This window comes from Mirounga angustirostris, unplaced genomic scaffold (genome assembly GCF_029215605.1).
Source record: "Mirounga angustirostris isolate CCGP_5_RB_7025 unplaced genomic scaffold, mMirAng1.0.hap1 SCAF_5, whole genome shotgun sequence".
NCBI classification, from domain to species: Eukaryota; Metazoa; Chordata; class Mammalia; order Carnivora; family Phocidae; genus Mirounga; species Mirounga angustirostris.
The window spans coordinates 125,257,411-125,271,216 of NW_026991713.1; the positions used below are offsets into that span (position 1 = coordinate 125,257,411).

At 40.5% G+C, this 13,806-nt stretch overlaps 1 protein-coding gene across 2 annotated transcripts in view; it reads left to right on the forward strand.

Moving 5' to 3' along the window:
* ITGA8 (integrin subunit alpha 8) overlaps window positions 1–13,806 on the forward strand; it is a 180,137-nt gene that overhangs the window by 89,677 nt on the left and 76,654 nt on the right. For both annotated transcript variants that reach the window (XM_064592014.1, XM_064592013.1), the window contains exons 14-15: window positions 6,565–6,610; window positions 8,766–8,873. In XM_064592014.1, coding sequence (XP_064448084.1) covers window positions 6,565–6,610; window positions 8,766–8,873 — 154 coding nt within the window. The remainder of the gene's footprint in view (window positions 1–6,564; window positions 6,611–8,765; window positions 8,874–13,806) is intronic.

The following is a 13,806-nucleotide window of genomic DNA, read 5'->3' on the forward strand; positions in this document are numbered from 1 at the left end:
GTCAACATTGCCATATTTACTCACCACCTTTAACCCCATCATTTTATACATCATCTTTAATCCCACCATTTCTCTGAAGAGCATCCCTGTAGGAAAATGAGCAGAGCCCGGGTGGGTCGAGGTGAACAATTCTGCTGGATGACCACCATTTGTCTTAAAAACACTTCTAACCTGTGGGGAGCAGAGATGGTGCCTGGACGGTGAGGAGAAGGGCCTGGAGGGGATACTGTGAACTGTGAGCATCAGTAACATTAGGACAGGAGCCAGAAGTCTTTGGATCATGAGTTCAGGCAGCTGAGTCATGGAGGTAAGCAGGCCTGAGGCCTGAGTCTGGGTAATCCAGGGAGAAAGCCAGAAACTGGTCCCATCATGGGGGCAAGAGGAGAGGCGAACTCTGCAGGAGCAAGGCTGACTAACAGGCACGGGGGAGTCCTGGGCCAGAACAGGGCAGACAGGGCCAATTGTGCAGCCCCAACCAGTCCTGCAAAGCTCGTGGCTTTCTTGAACGACAAGAACCTTGAAGATTTCACCAGACATTTGGCAGAGAATAGCGACTTGTCCAGAGTCATTAGGAAACCAGCGGCAAAGTGAACTGGAATTTAGAATTCCCAATTTTTTTACCCTCCATTCCGTAATTTTCCACTTGAAATCAAACACTGCTTTAAAAGAGCGTTTCAAAGATGTTAGAGAGATTCAACAAGAGAATTTACAAATCAAACTCGGCCTGTAGATACACAAAATAACTGTACACGCGTGGTTCTAGTGACTTTCCCCAAACCGGACACAACTCAAGTGACCGCTAGCCAGGGATGGACAGACTGTGGGCCATACACACAGTGGAACCCTGCTCGGCAAGAAAAGGAGTGAACTCATGACACACCCAACGTGGTGGATGATTCTCAGATGCGCTGGGCTGATTGTGAAGGAAGCCAGTCCCAAAAGGCTACATACGGTGTGCTTCCATTTCCCTGCCATTCTGGAAAACAGATTCGTGGATGCCAGGGCTAGGGGTGGGGCAGGTTCAATGACAGGCAGCATAGACGACATTTTAGGATGATGGAACTGTTCTTGATCGTGGTGGTGGTTATATGACTGGATGCATTGATCAAAGCTCTTAGAAGAGGACACTAAAAAGGATGCAATTTACTGTATGTATAATATACTTAATTTTAAAAATTTTTAAAGAGAGAAAAAATGGCCTGGAGATGTGCTTCTGGGAAGCAGCATGGTAAAATAGGAAAGCGTGTTGGCTCTGCAGCCAGACTGCCTGGGCTTAAACTTGGCCTTGTCCCTTACTAGTTCGCTTCTCTATATCTCATTTTCCTCATTTTTAAATGGGAATAATTAAAGTGTGCATCTCCTGGGATTATTATAACTAAGGAATTCGTATATTCAAAGTGCTTAGAAAGTTAGCTTTTGTCTGACACATGTCTGCACAATTATCCAATAGAGCCTCAGGACAAATTCCTAGAAGTGCAAATGCCAGGGCAAAAAGTTTGCTTTGTCAGACCAATTGGCAAACTGCCTTCCAAGAAAATCATGCCCATTTACTGCCCTTCTCACAGACAGCCTGAGTTCTCAGTCCTCTGCTCTCCACCCAACACTGCCTGCCACGAATCCTTCATCTCTTCCAATGGAAAGGTCAAAAATGATATCTCATTGTTCCTTTCATTTGGATTTCTTTGCTGACTAATGAGGCTGAACATCTTTTTATATATTTATTGGTCATGGCTATTTATTTTTATGTAAATTGCCTCTTTACAACCTTTTTATTAGAATGTTTATAGTTTTATTATTAATTTGTGTGGGTTCAGTATGAATTAGGGTTAATAATAATTAATATTTATTTTTTTTTACTATGTACCAGACATTCTTGTTAGCATTGAAAAATACTCACATTTGATCAGGCATATACATTATAAACATCTTCCCCTGTTCCTTTCATTTCTCTTTGGACCCTGCTTTGACTTTTTGCAAGAGAATTTACACTTTAAAATTCCTTTGTGATTTCCACATTGTTTTGGTCACGTTTAAGGAGGCCTTCTGTCTGGAGTCTTGTAATCTTTTTATACAACTGTTAGCTGTACATTACCATATTTCTCAATTGTTTGGAAGTTCCTTATGGCAATTCTCATTGTCTAGGATTATTCTAAAACAGTAAATGTTTCTTAATTCCAAAATATAAAAGGAGGGCTCTGATGGCATCTTTGGCCACAGACATAAGCATTAGTATATTTCTCAACAAGACAAGAGAGTAGGAAGAAAAAGTAAGAAGGCTCACATCCTGTGAAATGTAGACGCTTGGATGGCCAAAGGGACTTCTCCTAAAGGATTCTGAGTGATCCTTTAACGCATTACTGTAGCTGCTCTTCCTGCTGTCTCCCCTCCCATTGGCCCCTGTCCCCCTACCCCTAGAAAGTTTCCACTCCCTCCTGCCTACCTACACCCACACTCAAAACAAAGCTGTTTTCACATAGAACTTCTTCCAACTCTAAAATTTCCTTCCTAGGTTAATAAAATCAGCCTCTATAGTCCAAGTACCACTTTAAAAGTTTGGCTCTTTTCTTCTTTCTCGTTTAATAATAATAATTTTGGAGAAATAGAATACAGAACAGAGGTGTAATACATATCCTATGACCTCACATTTTTAGGGTTATTTTTTCTTGCCAACTGAGCCTGCATTCATGCTAATGTTCCCCTTTTTGAATCCTTAAAAGTATACAGTTGTTTCATCAAAGGCCAAAAGGAAAATAAACTGTTTCCCAGGCAAAGTGAGGTGATAACAAAGGGCTCCAGCATTTTGGGAATAATTTTAGATTAAGGGGAAAGAACGGATTTTAGTCACCAGTTATTTCTTCAAGAAAAAAAAATAGCTGTGTCTTATATAAAGGCAAAATTTTTTGTTTGTTTTCAGAACCTGCCCTTAAGAAGTTTAGAAGAAAAGAAAATAAACATTAGATAATGGTATAAGACCTGTTATCTCAAAGCAAGAAAGAAAGTTTGCAGAGTTACGAATCCCAAGTATCAGTACCAAAATTACTTTCTCTTCAGATTATCCTTTAAATTCCTAAGCATGACGGAATTATGTAAGATTCAAAAAGTAGTGTGTATGTGCATATATACATGAATATATATACATGTCTATCTGTACAGACATGTATATGTGGATAGACATACATATCTGTGTATACATACATACGCAAACATCAATATATATGTATGTATATATAAGGATCATATAACTATGTGTGTGTGTGTATATATATATATGTGTGTATATATATATATATATGGAAACCACATAGTACTTATTAAAACAAATCATCTATTTTGAAGGGGCAAATCGGTTAGGAACACAAATTGGCAGATCAATTCTCCCCCTTAGAGAGATCCCAGAAGTTTAAAGTCCTGAGCATAAATGTTTCTGGCCTTCTCCAGCAGGCACAATACCAAGGTGGTGTCTCCAGATGCAAACATACTTTCCTGGTAGATAACTGTTTTGTTGGCCTCTGAATAACTGTGGCCACAGTCTCATGAAGAAAATTGTGGCCTTTTTTGCCAGTTACTTTATTTTTCCAGAGAAGTAAAATTCCAACCCTGAGGCATAGGAATCAAAGTTTCTAAAGGAAAAGGCCTCTTGCTCATTACTGTCAGGGGGTGTCTCTCATCTTTTTGTCTACAATGATGATTGAGTTGTGATGCAGCTTCTATACTTCTTTCTGGAATTTTCTAGAATCTGGAGTTTCTGTGTGTGTGTGTATGTGTGTGCATGCATCCGTGCACACTCACATATGCAGAAATCCAGCAGAATTTAACTGTGGTTTCCATGAGCCTGTCTTTTTTTTTTTTTTTTAAGATTTTATTTATTTGAGAGAGAGAATGAGATAGAGAGAGAGAGCATGAGATGGGGAAGGGTCAGAGGGAGAAGCAGACTCCCCGCGGGGCAGGGAGTCCGATGCGGGACTCGATCCTGGGACTCCGGGATCATGACCTGAGCCGAAGGCAGTCGCTCAACCAACTGAGCCACCCAGGCGCCCCTCCATGAGCCTGTCTTAACAACTGTCCCATTTTCTTCACCTTACTCATCTTTAGTACATTATCTCATTATTACTTATTCTCTTATTTCAAGTATTTATAAAGCCTCTGTTCCCAATCTGGCCTAGTGCCTGGTACTGTGGATGCAAAGATTTTTTTCTTTCTTCCTTCATTTATTTCACCCTGTACCATTCCATGAAGTAGTTGTGATATGTGAGCCCAAAGAAAGATTCCTGCCCTGGAAGAGCTCACAGTCTTGTTTTCTTGGCCATTTCCAGAGGAGTCCATTCTTAAAACTCATCTTTTATAAAGTATCTAATCTTGGTATATTAATATTTCACCATATTTGGAGCCAAAAACAAAGCACATAATTCCTCTGGAATCAGTTTTCATAATAGAACTCTCTTGTCTGGTGTCAGGTCAATAGATAGAGGTCAGGCTGAGGGCCATCGGTGTTCTGTGTAACTCCTGGAGAGCATGGTACACAGGGAGAACAGAGCTCACATTTCCTCAAATCAGTAGCTCTTCTTCCCCTGACATAGCAAAAATGCACGGATATGCTGGAAGAGACGAATGTAACAGGAAAAAATAAATGTGAAAATATTCGAAAAAGTTCAAACTCTGATACAATTTTTAAAATTGGTAGACTCCTAAACTTTGGCTTCTGGCTTCAAAGACTTGACTCTTTGGAAAAGACTATTTTATGCCATAAGTCATAGCTGGTCACATTGTCTTTTTTCTTACTGTGTCTTTTAATCTCACGAATAAAGAATTCTTCAAAATGAACTGCATTTGACTTCTTTGAACATTTGCATATGCGCTTTTTTAGATACGGAGTTTGGGAGTCCAGTCTCGAACCTATGACCCGAATCTGACTCTGTATCTATAAAACACGAGACATCTCAACTGTGGTTTTAACCTGGAACACGTTGAAGTCCCTTTCTTTTGAAAAATAAGCATTTTTAGTAAGAACTATTGTTGTTTTAAGTTGGGTTCTTCCAGCACAGACATTAAGACAAGGATTAGAAAACAAGCGGGTCATGTGAGAAATGGTCCGAAGAAACATTGCTAAGGGAGGAGGACGAAGGCCATGGGAAGGAAGATGGGTGCGAAGCAGGTTGACACAGTGGGTAGCGGGAGCTGGGGACATGTGGGAGACAGGGAAGAACATGCCTCCAGAGTTATCCCACTGGAGGGGTAAGGAAGCGGCCGTTCCTGGTCATCGCCTGTTTCCATCCATCATTAGCTGAGGGCTCAGGCCAGGGGCACTTCCGGCCTCCAGGGGGAATCATGCTTGCAGTCCGATGCTGCTCCTACGTCCAGGGAAGGTGAGTGCCGAGGGAACGTGGCTACAAATCATTTTCCTGTGCAGACTCCATTAGACCAATTTAATTCCTTGATTGGTTTTCCATATGGACTGGCCAGAGAAGTGCCCCTCTTTTTTTTTTTTAATTTTCATTTCTGCTCTCCTAGGATTAACCACTTATGGTCTCAACTGTGTAAGTTTTCTTCTGTGGCCCTTATTTCTACCAGGTCCAGTTTTCTCACATCAACACCTAAATTTTATTCTACAGATTCAGCCATTGTCATCTGTATGTTGGTTTGGTTGCATCTACCAAGAGGAATCATTATACATTAGATTTAGGAAAACAGACCGCTTTACCTGTGTTTTAGCCAAGCACTGCAATCAGCGTGAGGGTTATCCCTCAGACAGCCTAGGATTGTTCTGTTACCCAGCACTGCCATAGACCAGCCCCACCTCTCGCCTAGTGTGGACTTCAGTGAATTTATAGGTTCGCCTTCTTAAGCCTCCATTTAGCCACCTGCAGAACTGTGCAAATAATAGAGACTTCCTAGCTTCTTATTAGGAATAATTAAGGTCAACCCTTCAAAAGAATTCCCGGCCTAGAGCAAGTGTTCAACATGTGCTATTTATTATTATTGTTGTTGTTGTTGTTATTGAAGATCATTAAAATGACACATTAATTAGTTCATAAACGACCAATCCCTTTGCCAAGAGGATACTCACCATCCACACTATTCATAAAGAGCAAATGGTTGTGTCAAAAGGATGGACAGTCAAAATGTCCCATTTTGTAATAAATAATAAGACCAGTTTTGCAGGGTCATTGCTGGAGGGAAAGGGAAAGCAAGGTGTGTAACATGCCCAGTACATACAGGCACTAAAGCACATGGTTTTTCCCTTTCACTTTCCTTAAGATGTAGGCCTTCAGTCTGGAGGATAGGAGAAATGGCGTTATGATGCATTTTTAAAGCATTTCTAGAAAGCTGGCATTCATGAGTCCAGAAGGGATTGAGATCTACTGGTTTGTGTGTCCTACTGAGTTACAATGAAGTTCCAACATCCTTTCCAGAATGTCTTAAGGAAGGTGCAATTTACTGCTCTTACTGGATGAGCCTCACTCTACAATCAGCATTTCAGGATGCGCTATATGCTATTTATGAGTATGAGCTTAGATTGTTTCTATAAAATGTGTGCATGTGTTTTGAGTTTTTGTCTTTTTTTAGATTTAATTGTAGGTGCATTCGGAACAGGAAAAGTAGCTGTTTACAGGTACGTGGTTTGTAGTATGCAAATGTCCTCTAATTGTTTCAAGTGCATTTCCTTTTTGCTGCTAGTTTCGCCTTCAAGAGTATGTCCCAACTATTTATTTTGGAGAACATTTAGATGCTCCTTTTAAAGTTTGGAGGAAGTTTTGCTCTCTACTGTTCTCCTTTCTTTCATCTCTCTGTCTTTTTAATCTCATACCTCATGACCAAACTTCCAGCCCCTACCAACATAATGTTAAATGAAGATATGAATCTTAGCAGAACTTATAAAATGATGCATTCTTTAGATGTTTCTATGTCTGAATTCTTCTCTTTGCCTTGGAAATGCATTAAAACGTGTTTATAGAGAAGCGGTACCAGTGGGAGGAGGTTTATATAAATCAGGTGTGGAGACTAAGTTAGGGAAAGAAATGTACCAAAATAATACTCCAAAAGCAAGTATTGAACAAAAGTTCAAATCTGACAGGTCTAGATTCAAAAGCCTAGCCATTCCACATACTCACTCATGTGTAGTCTTGGGCAAGTTCCTACAACTTTCTGAGCCTCTGATTTTTCTGTCTGTTGAAGAGGGATAACAGTAGTTGCTTTAGAAGTTTATTTTTGTGAAGAGGATTAAGTGGGAATCTGCAGGTAAAGTACACAGAATAGTAAGTTACTGGTAGACAATGGTGCTCAAAAATTTTAGATTCTTTTTTCTTCTTAAAAAAAAAGTTTTATAGGAATTCAAGACATTAGATCAGGATATCAAAACAAAAGGCAGAGAGCAGCCCCACGTGTTCTGGGCACATAATACTAACCTAGCCCAACCCCCAGTGCGATTCTAAAGTTAGGTCTCCTCAAGTAAGTGAGATTTTCTCCATCAGTTCCAAGACATACTCATAGACTGATGTATACCCACCACTCACTGCTTTGGGTTATAGAGAATCAGATGACTGGAAAGCTCAGGTACCTAAAGGATGGGGCTGTGCTTACGGGGGCCATGACAATGCCCCACTCAGGGCTGATGAACTCATGGGCTAGTTGCTAAGGTCTAAATCCACCACCCAGTCCTCATTCCTTCCCTCACTCCTTCACAGGGACCAGACCTCCATCACAGTCTGACGGCTGGCTGCTAGCCTCCTCCCTCCCGCCTTTTTTTTCCCTCATAGGTATTTGCCCCAGTGATTGTCTTGCATGTCTAACTCAGTCTTACCATCTGCTTTTTCAAGGACTGGAGCTAACACAATATTAAAAACAAAATTATGTAACAAAGCACAGATAAATAGTGTAAAGGAGTTCGGGAATATTCCCAGGGGGGCTGTTGTGGTAATCATGAAACTGTTTAAAGTTGTGCCCTAAACACACACCATCCCAAAGCACGGCCCTCCCTCCCCTCAGAGGAAAACTTACCCAACTCAATATCATTTCACGTTGTCATCTGGAGACTTGGCTCTTAGCTCTCCTATCTTGGAACAGAGCTTTAAAAATTGCCCAGTCCCCTTCCCCCATGAGTTACTTGCTTGGCTCATTATCCTCACCTTGGTGAAAATTGAGTTTGCTGTACATTTAGTCCCTCTCCTCACACCTGGCTGCACATTAGAACCACCTGGAGGGTTTGGTTAACATTCCGACACCTGGCCCTGACCCCCTGAGGTTTTTTTACCACTCTGGGAATTCATTGGGTGCTTCTATCATGCAGTCAGGGTTGAGAACCACGGCTCTGTGTGAAGTACACAATGATCTTGTCAGCCCACCCTTATGTGCTTAGCTCAATCTGCAAAGCTTGGTTAGAAAATTATCCAACAAAATAAAAAACCATCAGCCCATCATGAAAGGAAATTTGCAAAAGTCAAGGACTTACAGGCATGAGTGAGTATAGAAGGATGTGTTTCCTCAGATACGAAGATAGCAGATCCCAGAGCACACTTCACAGCAATATCTCCAAAATACCTGGAGCCCACTCCACACACAAAGCAGCTCCGTGAATGCGGTTTTGCTTGACAGACCCATAGCATCCTTTATTTGTATTCATGAGCGACCACATATGTTTTAAGGTAGTGAGTTAAGTCTCACGCAGTGAGGCAAATTCTTGGCACAAGGGCTGGGAATGTTGGCAGCGGCCTCTGGAAGTGGGGTGTCGCTCATGTGGCTCATTATAACCCTGTGTCTTCTCCCTGCAGAGCAAGACCAGTTGTGACCGTGGATGCCCAGCTTTTGCTGCACCCAATGATTATCAATCTGGAAAATAAAACATGCCAGATTCCAGAGTCTCTGTCATCTGTGGCCTGGTGAGTTAGTCCAGTGCTTCTCCAACTCAACGTGGATGCAGATCACCTGGGCCTCTTGTGGTAATGCGGCTTCCGGGGTGGGGCCTGAGACTTTGTAGCTCTGAGAAGCTCCAGTCGAGTGTTATGCTGTGGGTCTGTGCACCCAATTTAAGTAACAAAGACTTAGTCTTTCTGAATGGATAAGGAAAATGTGATATAGATATATATATAGAGAGAGAGAGATAATTACTACATGTATAAAATACTACCATATATACAAATTACAATATATACAATACGTTGCGCTCTCTCTCTCTCCACACACACACACACACACACAAGAATTTTATGCAGCCATAAAAAAAAAAGATGAGATCTTCCCATTTGAGACAGCATAAATGGACCTAGAGGGTATCACTTTAAGTTAAATAAGTCAGATAGAGAAAGACCAATACCATATGATTCCACTCATAAATGGAATCTAAAAAACATGAATAAACAAACAAAAAGCAGAACAGAACTATACATACAGAGAACAAACTGATAGTTGCCAGAGGGGGTGGGGTTGGACAAAATGGGTAAAAGGGGGAAGGGGATACAGGCTTCCAATTATGGAATGAGTAAGTAACAGGAATAAAAGCAGAGCATGAGGAATGTAGTCAATGACATTATAATAGCGATGTAATGGGACAGATGGTAGTTAGACTTTGCGGTGACCATAGCATGATGTATAAACTTGTCAAATCACTATTGTACACCTGAAGCTAATGTAACATTTTTTTCAGCTACACTCAAAAAAAATTTTTTTTTATTCTTATGTTAATCCCCATACATTACATCATTAGTTTTAGATGAAGTGTTCCATGATTCATTGTTTGTGCATAACACCCAGTGCTCCATGCAGAACGTGCCCTCCTCAATACCCACCACCAGGCTAACCCATCCTCCCACCCCCCTCCCCTCTAGAACCCTCAGTTTGTTTTTCAGAGTCCATCGTCTCTCATGGTTCGTCTACCCCTCCGATTTCCCCCGCTTCATTCTTCCCCTCCCGCTACCTTCTTCTTCTTCTTTTTTTTTCTTAACATATATTGCATTATTTGTTTCAGAAGTAGAGATCTGAGATTCAACAGTCTTGCACAATTCACAGCGCTTACCAGAGCACATACCCTCCCCAGTGTCTATCACCCAGGCACCCCATCCCTCCCACCCCACCCCCCACTCCAGCAACCCTCAGTTTGTTTCCTGAGATTAAGAATTCCTCGTATCAGTGAGATCATATGATACATGTCTTTCTCTGTTTGACTTATTTCACTCAACATAATACCCTCCAGTTCCATCCACGTCGTTGCAAATGGCAACAGTTCATTCTTTTTGATGGCTGCATAATATTCCATTGTATATATATACCACCTCTTCTTTATCCATTCATCTGTCGATGGACATCTTGGCTCTTTCCACAGTTTGGCTATTGTGGACATTGCTGCTATAAACATCGGCATGCACGTACCCCTTCGGATCCCTACTTTTGTATCTTTGGGGTAAATACCCAGTAGTGCAATTGCTGGATCATATGGTAGCTCTATTTTCAACTTTTTGAGGAACTTCCATACAGTTTTCCAGAGTGGCTGCACCAGCTTGCATTCCCACCAACAGTGTAGGAGGGTTCCCCTTTCTCCGCATCCCCACCAACATCTGTCGTTTCCTGACTTGTTAATTTTAGCCATTCTGACTGGTGTGAGGTGGTATCTCATTGAGGTTTTGATTTGGATTTCCCTGATGCCGAGCGATATTGAGCACTTTTTCATGTGTCTGTTGGCCATGTGGATGTCTTCTTTGGAAAAATGTCTGTTCATGTCTTCTGCCCATTTCTTGATTGGATTCTTTGTTCTTTGGGTGTTGAGTTTGATGAGTTCTTTATAGATTTTGGATACTAGCCCTTTATCTGATCTGTCATTTGCAAATATCTTCTCCCATTCTGTCAGTTGTCTTTTGGTTTTGTTGACTGTTTCCTTTGCTTTGCAAAAGCTTTTTATCTTGATGAAGTCCCAATAGTTCATTTGTGCCCTTGCTTCCCTTGCCTTTGGCGATGTTTCTAGGAAGAAGTTGCTTCGGCTGAGGTCAAAGAGGTTGCTGCCTGTGTTCTCCTTTAGGATTTTGATGGACTCCTGTCTCACACTGAGGTCTTTCAACCATTTGGAGTCTATTTTTGTGTGTGGTGTAAGGAAATGGTCCAGTTTCATTCTTCTGCATGTGGCTGTCCAATTTTCCCAACACCATTTGTTGAAGAGACTGTCTTTGTTCCATTGGACATTCTTTCCTGCTTTGTCAAAGATGAGTTGACCATAGAGTTGAGGGTCCATTTCTGGGCTCTCTATTCTGTTCCATTGATCTATGTGTCTGTTTTTGTGCCAGTACCATGCTGTCTTGATGATGACAGCTTTGTAATAGAGCTTGAAGTCCGGAATTGTGATGCCGCCGGCTTTGCTTTGCTTTTTCAACATTCCTCTGGCTATGCGGGGTCTTTTCTGGTTCCATACAAATTTCAGGATTATTTGTTCCATTTCTTTGAAAAAAGTGGATGGTATTTTGATGGGGATTGCATTGAATGTGTAGATTGCTCTAGGTAGCATTGACATCTTCACAATATTTGTTCTTCTAATCCATGAGCATGGCACGTTTTTCCATTTCTTTGTGTCTTCCTCAATTTCTTTCATGAGTATTTTATAGTTTTCTGAGTACAGATCCTTTGTCTCTTTGGTTAGATTTATTCCTAGGTATCTTATGGTTTGGGTGCAATTGTAAATGGGATCGACTCCTTCTTAATTTCTCTTTCTTCTGTCTTGTTGTTGGTGTATAGGAATGCCACTGATTTCGTGCATTGATTTTATATCCTGCCACTTTACTGAATTCCTGTATGAGTTCTAGCAGTTTTGGGGTGGAGTCTTTTGGGTTTTCCACATAAAGTATCATATCATCTGTAAAGAGTGAGAGTTTGACTTCTTCTTTGCCAATTTGGATGCCTTTGATTTCTTTTTGTTGTCTGATTGCTGTGGCTAGGACTTCCAATACTATGTTGAATAGCAGTGGTGATAGTGGACATCCTTGCCGCGTTCCTGACCTTAGGGGGAAAGCTCTCATTTTTCCCCATTGAGAATGATATTTGCTGTAGGTTTTTCATAGATGGCTTTTATGATATTGAGGTATGGACCCTCTATCCCTATACTCTGAAGAGTTTTGATCAAGAAAGGATGCTGTACTTTGTCAAACCTTTTTCTGCATCTATTGAGAGGATCATATGATTCTTGTTCTTTCTTTTGTTAATGTATTGTATCACATTGATTGATTTGCGGATGTTGAACCAACCTTGCAGCCCAGGGATAAATCCCACTTGGTCGTGGTGAATAATCCTTTTTTTTTTTTTTTTTTTTTTAAAGATTTTATTTATTTATTTGAGAGAGAGAATGAGAGACAGCATGAGAGGGAGGAGGGTCAGAGGGAGAAGCAGACTCTCCGCCGAGCAGGGAGCCCGATGCGGGACTCGATCCCGGGACTCCAGGATCATGACCTGAGCCGAAGGCAGTCGCTTAACCAACTGAGCCACCCAGGCGCCCCGTGAATAATCCTTTTAATGTACTGTTGGATCCTATTGGCTAGTATTTTGGTGAGAATTTTTGCATCCATGTTCATCAGGGATATTGGTCTGTAATTCTCCTTTTTGATGGGGTCTTTGTCTGGTTTTGGGATCAAGGTAATGCTGGCCTCATAAAATGAGTTTGGAAGTTTTCCTTCCATTTCTATTTTTTGGAACAGTTTCAGAAGAATAGGTATGAATTCTTCTTGAAATGTTTGGTAGAATTCCCCTGGGAAGCCATCTGGCCCTGGGCTTTTGTTTTTTGGGAGATTTTTGATGACTGCTTCAATTTCCTTAGTGGTTATAGGTCTGTTCAGGTTTTGTCATGTATCGTCCTGACTTCTAATGTATTTCCAATCAGACCTATTCAGACTAATGTACCATATTGAATGTGATCATAAATTCAAGTTTGCAATTTAACTCTAATTAATTTTAGATCACAGCTTTCCCTGACAACTTAAGGGTACTTCATAATTAGATAAAGACATGTGAGTGGACCCAATTCTCTGGTATGTAAAACACATAGTGAATATATGTGTAGGTTTATGTACAATGTATATTTTGCTAAATTCAGAATGAATATTTCAACAAAAACACTAAAATTCGAAAAGATATACTCACCCCTATGTTTATTGCAGCATTATTTACAATAGCCAAGATAGGGAAGCAACCCAAGTGTCCCTCCATAGATGAATGGATAAGGAAAATGTGGTGTATTTATTTACAGTGGAAGAATACTCAGCCATTAAAAAAAAGAATGAGATTTTGCCATTTGTAACAACATGGATGGACCTAGAGGATATTATGCTAAGTTATTATAAGTCAGACAGAGAAAACAAATATCATGATTTCACTTATATGTGGAATCTAAAAAACAAAACAAAACAAAAAAACAGACTCATACAGAGAACAAACAGGTAGTTGGCAGAGAGGAGGGGTAAGAGAGATAAGCAAAATAGATGAAGGAGATTAAGAGGTACAGACTTCCAGTTATAAAATAAATAAATAAATAAAAGTGATGAAAAAGACAGTATAGGAAATAGAGTCAAAAATTTGTTTTAAATTTGTATGGTGATAGATGGTAGCTACACTTACCATGGTGAGCACTAAGTAAGATAATAGAGTTGTCGAATCATTGTGTTATTTGCCTGAAACAAATATAACATTATATATCAACTATATTTCAATAATAAACATTTTATTAATAATGCTTTATTTATCATAACTTCATAACATTTTTTGATATCTGATAGGACTATGTCTTTTTTGTTAAGTAGGCTCCCCACCCAATGTGGGGCTTGAACTCAGGACCCTGAGATCAAG